The sequence below is a fragment of the Panicum virgatum genome, chromosome 8N (genome assembly GCF_016808335.1).
Source record: "Panicum virgatum strain AP13 chromosome 8N, P.virgatum_v5, whole genome shotgun sequence".
In the NCBI taxonomy this organism is placed as follows: domain Eukaryota; kingdom Viridiplantae; phylum Streptophyta; class Magnoliopsida; order Poales; family Poaceae; genus Panicum; species Panicum virgatum.
The window spans coordinates 3680028-3686771 of record NC_053152.1 but is presented as its reverse complement, the minus strand read 5'-3'; the positions used below and the strand labels follow the sequence as shown (position 1 = coordinate 3686771).

The 6744-nt window shown below is 43.7% G+C and overlaps 1 protein-coding gene across 1 annotated transcript; it reads right to left on the bottom strand.

Annotated features, from left to right (window-relative positions):
- Positions 1–670: 670 nt before the first annotated feature.
- LOC120685482 (dolichol-phosphate mannose synthase subunit 2-like) lies at positions 671–1011 on the bottom strand. The gene is made up of 2 exons (XM_039967431.1): positions 922–1011; positions 671–829 (listed from the first exon to the last, which is right to left on the bottom strand). The coding sequence occupies exons 1-2, from the start codon at positions 1009–1011 to the stop codon at positions 671–673; spliced, it is 249 nt and encodes an 82-aa protein (XP_039823365.1).
- Positions 1012–6744: the final 5733 nt, after the last annotated feature.

Genomic DNA, 6744 nt, shown 5'->3' with positions numbered 1-6744 from the left:
GGCCCTGTTCGTTACACACGACACCACTGGAACTGAACATTTAGTGTTTTGATCTTGTCTTGACGTCAAACATTCCCATTTAATTTGCATATTCACACAACTACTGAACTTGTGTGTGTGTGTTTGAAACATTCTGACGTATGCGAAACCAACCAAGAAACCAACCTCTTGAGCTGATTTTCTCAGCCCATGTATGATGACAGCATCGAATACACACACGAATGTCATGTGCAGGCTGCCCATTAGCGCCCATGCAAGAGTAGTTCCTGTGCCCCTGTACTGTATCCCTACCCTTCTATTATAGCAGCTGGTGCTCTCTTTTATTCTCTCTCTTTTGTCCATTCTCTGCTTGTCAATCGACAGAAACATGCTCTCCAAAACCTGGGCTCTTAATGACAACCCGACAGTTCAAAAGGACAACAACATAGAAAAATATATTTCACAACAAAGAAAAGCCGACAACTTGAGTGGTCGTCTTTTAGTTAAGTTGATCGATCTGAGAATCAAAAATGACAATAGAGATCTGAGTTACAGAGTGAGCGCCTTCAATATGATGGAACTGTTTACCGAGATTCTAGCAATTACATAGACTCTGAACTCATGGATTTAATAATCATAGTAAGTCAAGAATGAAAGGCTATAAATACTACAATGTATATGCCAAACCCAATCAAGTAGTCTTCTTCTTCTTCTTTGACTTGAGCATCACGAGACCTACAAAAATGATCAAGAATGAAAGGAGAACCACGCCGGCAATCACTGGTATCAAAATAGCATACTCTTGAGGCAGGAAGTACTTGTGCACAAAGTGGTCACTGCCAACGAAGGGCTAGGTGGGAATAAGAGAAACAAAATAATAACCATTCAGAAATTATTACAGTTGTACTTCAATTGAAACTGACAAAAGCCTAAGTTACTGACCAAGATAATGACCCAGAATGTGTAATACGTGAAGATGGATAAGCTCGTTAGCGTCAGCAGACAACCAACTGCCTTATCACCCAGTTCCATTTCTTGGAGAATAATAAAAATTAACAACCTTGTCAGTGCTATCAATTTTGGCAGATGAATGTTCATGATAATCCAAGCATGAAACGTATTCTTGCATATTCGTCCACAGGGCAAATCGGATATGCAATTATTGGAATAATTGTTGGAGACTCAAATGATGGATATGCAAGCATGATAACTTATATGTTGTTCTATATCTCCATGAATCTAGGAACTTTTGATTGCATTGTATTATTTGGTATACATACCGGAACTAATAACATTCGAGATTATGCAGGATTATACACGAAAGATCTTTTTTGGCTCTCTCTTTAGCCCTATATATGTCTCTTATCCAAGGAGACTTTCCTCCACTAGCAGGTTTCTTCGGAAAACTCTATCTATCTGGTGTGGATGGCAAGCAGGGTGAGGGGGTTGCAATCTTGGATGGCTGGCACGTGGAGGGGAAGGGAAGGGAGAGACGGCCAGACCTTGGTGGCGTTCCGGCGAGCTGCTACGCGAGGCGGACGTTTGGCGGCGCAGAGAGGCAGAGGTCCTGCCCACCTGCTGCGGTGAGGGCAGCCCGGAAATTCTACCGAAAGACTATCTTACTATTACTGATTGGAGGCTCCTTTGGAGCCTCCACATAAAGCCACCTAGGATCCTAGGTGGACACTCTGAAAAAATAGAGAAATTCTATAAATTCTCAAAAAAATCAGAAACATCCAACCATCAATCCAACAACTCTAATTAATAACAATCGGATCTGTTATTTCTTATTAAATTACCCACATCTGTCATTATAAAAATAGAATAAATTAACCCCCTAAATATGTATCTAAATTACCTACCTCTGCCATTATAATAAAAATCTAAAGTAACCCCCTAATCTTTGTGTAAATTACCCACCTATGCCATTATAAAAATAATACAAATACTTCCCTAAATTTGCATATAAATTATCCAATTATATCATTATTATTACAAATTAAATTACTCATAAATCTGAATCTAAATTATACAATTATAACAACATATTAAGGTGCACTAATATAAAATTATAAATTACTATTTCTATCATTATTAATATATTATTAATATTATTGTTTATATAAAAATGTTACCCATGATATATGTCATCATATATTCATGTATCACGGAAGAGATAAGAATACCAATTCACAAACAAATAGTTCAACAAAACATAAATTAAATACATATGGAGGTGTGATGCAAAATAAAATCTATTGTATCTGCATAATGATAAATATATATTTTAGAGTATGCGTTAGAATATTTAATAGATGAAAGGAAACATATCAGGTACAAACCAACCTCTTCGTGTAAACTCTGCAAACTTCAATCTGAGCCACCGGATCAAACATCCAACGGGAGGCGCAGAGGGAGTGGAAAAGGGGATTTGCAAAAGTGTAATTACCGAATTGAAGGGCGGACAGTTAATTGTAAAATTACCCAATGCCCACATGCCCTTGGATGTTGATCCGGTTGCCCAGATTGGAGTTTACATGGTTTGCATGGAGAGGTTGGTTTGCACCTGATATGTTCCATAGATGAAAAGGACGTGAGATAGATAATTGTAGTTATTGACCTCATTCCTATATTAATTTTAATTAGTCCGTGCGAGAGCACGGGTTGATAGACTAGTAAAGAATTAATTATCATATTTACACAATGTCCTTTATTGAATAGTGATTATTAATCCAATCTGATTATTGTTCATATAACATCATAAATTTTGCTCATAATCTCCTAAGTTGGATCACAATTAATAATTGTAATCTGGCTATTTATAAATAGATCTTCCATTATATATATACGCATGAACTATCTTGCATCGGACTCTAGTCAAGGAGCAGGCTGAGCTGAATCTGCCAGGGGAATTAAGTTGCAGTCATTCGGTTCTTGAGGATCAGGCAGCAACTTTGCTGAAAAAGTGATGAACCAAGTTTCTTCTTGCCTCTGCACCCGTGCGCCTTCGATGAGGTCTTCTCGGGCGGTCCGGCTAGAGCCATCTCGGTTGAGCTTGTGCGCTGCCGGCCATTTCTGCCATGCCCTGCTTCCTGTTGGATGCCAAAATGGGCAAACACCGAGGCCGACCGGTCAGACCGGTCTGGGCCTGTGCAGTCCGAGTAGAGTTAGGGATTGTAATTTGGAATCCATTTGTAACTCAATTTGGAAGGGGTATGTCTTCCCCGGCCTATAAATATAAAGGCCACGGCCGATTGAGGTCGTTCTACCCAATCGAATCAATCAATTTACACTTTTCCTATTTTTCTCCAAACCCTAGCTTTTCCAACCTCGTGCTGTTCTTTGCTCGTCTCTACGGTGTTCAAGGGCGTCTTGAGTGGCCTGCTGACCTCAAGACAACCCTAGATATTCGAGCTTCGACGGGGTCCCTCCCGAGCTTGAGGTTCTAGGTTTCGCGGTGTTGTCGGTCTGTCCGGTCGCCGGAGTTCATCGCTGGTGATCTGATCATTGCGATCCGCGCATTCTAGCACTTGTGTGTTGGCCAATCTTGCGTCAACATACTTTTTGGCGACTCCGCTGGGGACAGATCTGAGTTCATCGGGCGCAATGGCCGGTGATAAGGTTGACCCCAAGATAGATGCAACTCCCATTGACATCAAGTATGAAGACATCCCTGAGGAGACGCGCAAGCAATTCGAGGCTGCGTTCCAGAAGGAACAGGAGGACGCCAAGAATAGATTGCTTGCATGCTTCGGGAAGACTCGGCAAGGTGTGTTCAAGAAGGAGGAATTCCACATGCCCACATTCGTACCGCCACCGCCGAACCCATCTACTACAGCTACAGCTGCTGCTTCGTCTGTTTCCACTCCAAGCGAGGTAAGTTTGTTCTTCGATTCTATCAAGCAGTTTGCCGATGCCTTTTTGAGTCGATTCGAGCAGTCACAAAAGTTTACACCAGATATGCTTATCGACTTGACTATGCAAAACAAGGGGAAGAAAACTGTTAATGATTATTCCACTGTTTTTGTAACCCTAGTCTTTTGGCCGCACCATCAGAGAATTATCAGTATGGTATGCCGCCGAATTACTTCGCGGGACAGACACCCCCGCCGGGCTCAATTCGGTCGTCTAGGGCTGAACCGGTCAGATCGGTCGCACCGACCGATCAGACCGGTGCTCCGGCGGGCGGACCAGTCAGACCGGTCAGACCAGTGCCATGGTGCTCGGTTCTGTGTCACAGCCACAAGTCACGCCTCCTCCTGCTTCGGCTGATTATAGCCCGGAGTGAGAATTGGCGGAATTTGTGCCGCCGTATACGACGAAGTCATACGGTGAACCACATTTTCCTCCACCATTGCCCAAGGATGTTTGGGATGATTGGCTTAGGGCCAATCTGCAGTATGCCGCACAAACGATGTCCACTACTGATCCCACGACACATCGTTTAGGCCAAATGACCATGGGTAACTATGAGGCCGATCTTGCTAGGATGAAAGAGGATCTGCCGATAGGAGTAGGCTATATCGTAGGCCGTATGTTGATGCTTTTGATTTGATTCCCTACCCCACTGGTTGGCGTGTTCCCGATTTTGTCAAGTTTAGCGGTGATGATAACCGATCTACTTGGGAGCATATTAGCCAATATATTGCTCAACTTGGAGAAGTCGGTTCTAGCAAGTCTTTGCGCATTCGCATGTTTTCTTTATCCTTGACTGGAACGGCTTTTTCTTGGTTTTCTTCGTTAACTCCTAACTCGATTCGTTCTTGAGATGAATTAGAACAGAAGTTTCATGATCACTTTTATAATGGGGATAATGAAACTAAGTTGACAGATTTGACATCAGTTAGACAGGGTAGAGATGAGTCTATCCAAGAGTACTTTAAGAAATTTAAAGACATTAAGAACTGATGCTTTAATTTTTCACTTTCCGAAAAGGATTTGGTTGATTTGGATCTTGTGGGTTTATGTTCTAATTATAGAGAGAAGCTTGATGGTTTGAGTTTTTATTCTATTAATCAGCTTCAAGCTAAAGCTTTGAATCAAGAGACCAAATTTAAGAAAGAAAAGAATACCTATAAGTCCCATCGTTCAAACACCCGTATAGTCGAATATGATTCCGATTCATCGGACGATGAGGATAAAGAGGTATACGCTGCTGAGTTTGATTGACCCGCCTCGGCCAAACCATCTACTTGCACATCTCTTAAGCCGACTCAAAAGAATCGGCAAGAAGAGATGAAATTTACTTTCGATGTGTCCATGTGCGCTCGCATTTTTGATGAGTTACTACGACTTGGGCATTTGAAAATTAATCATGTTATACCACCGCTTGAGGAGCTAAAACGGCGTGCTTATTGTAAATTTCATAATTCTTCATCTCATGCAACTAATGATTGTAATGTGTTTCGTCGACAGGTACAATCGGCCATAAATGAAAGACGATTGACCTTTCCGGAGATGTAGATAAAGCTCCATTCCTAGTTCACACCATTGATCTTAGCAATGCAAAGGTGCTGATTTGGCCAGATCAAGCCGAAGGAGCAAAGGGCAAGAACGTGATCAATGGTGATGACAGGCCGTTGACTGTTGATAACAAGATTCTGGCCAGGGAAGTGATTCAGGAGAAGACTCCTGATGGGAAGAAGAATTTGAGGATCATAATTAAGCCTCGTACGCTCGGAGGGCAAGAGGGTTCTTCTTCAAGCGGCCGGTCTGCTGCTCAGCAAGAACCGGTCAGACCAGTTACTCCGACCAGTCAGATCGGTCCAACCGGTCAGACCGATCCTGGTGACCGGTCAGACCGCTCTGGCGGTCAGCCCCGGACATTCAAGCCAAAGCGTCCGGAAGTGGGTACATGGAAGACTAATCAGCCAAAAGTGCAGGGCAAGCTTGCAAACAAGAAGCCTACCTTTGGTCAACTGTTGAACAAGTACTCAAAGGCCGTTCGAAATGATCGGTCCCTAAAAAAGAGACTGAGGTCACCTCCGCATCAAGGCGCACCTTCATCTCCTAGGGGAGAATCAGGCAAGCGCAGGGGTGATGTGGTTACCTTGTTCCCTCATCAGCAGATGCAGCCGATGTATGCTACAATGCCATGGGCTCCACCGGCATCGGATTTTCAGTTTCCCGCATGGGAGAATGGGGGATTTTGGATGCAATGTTATCCGATGCCATATCCACTGCACTTCCAGGGGGAGGGAAGCTCAAGAAGACCTGTCTTTGATAGGTTGAAGCATCCGGTTCATGACTGATTGGGTCAGCACCAATCTGGTCAGGGGCAGAACCCCAGACCGGTCAGACCGATCTACCCCGACCGGTCTCAGCAGAGGCCGGCCCATGTTCATCCAGTTCGCCAAGAATATCATGTCAAGAAGAAGAAGGACAAATCAGTGCCAATGCAAGTTGATTCTGAGAAGGTTCCAGCTGCAAAGGTTGTGCAAGTCGGGGACGGAAGGAGCAAAGCTCAAAGTGCACAAGAAGGACCGGTGATTGTTGAAGAACCAGTCAATATTTCTCAGAAGCTTGTGTTGGCCAACGATCAAGAGGCCAGCAGCAGCAACCTCAAGGATCAAGACAAGGAGAAGTATTTCCAGCCTAGGTGGTGTCCGCCGGGGTTGACACACTCAGAAAAGGAGGTTGCAGCGTCTTCGCCGCCAGGAACAGAAAAAAAGGAGGCGGAGAAGTTGAGGGATGAGATATTTGATGAGTGCAAACCAAGGTTCCCTCAAGGCAAGGTGTGGCATGTCAAGGCGGCTGGCCAGCCCA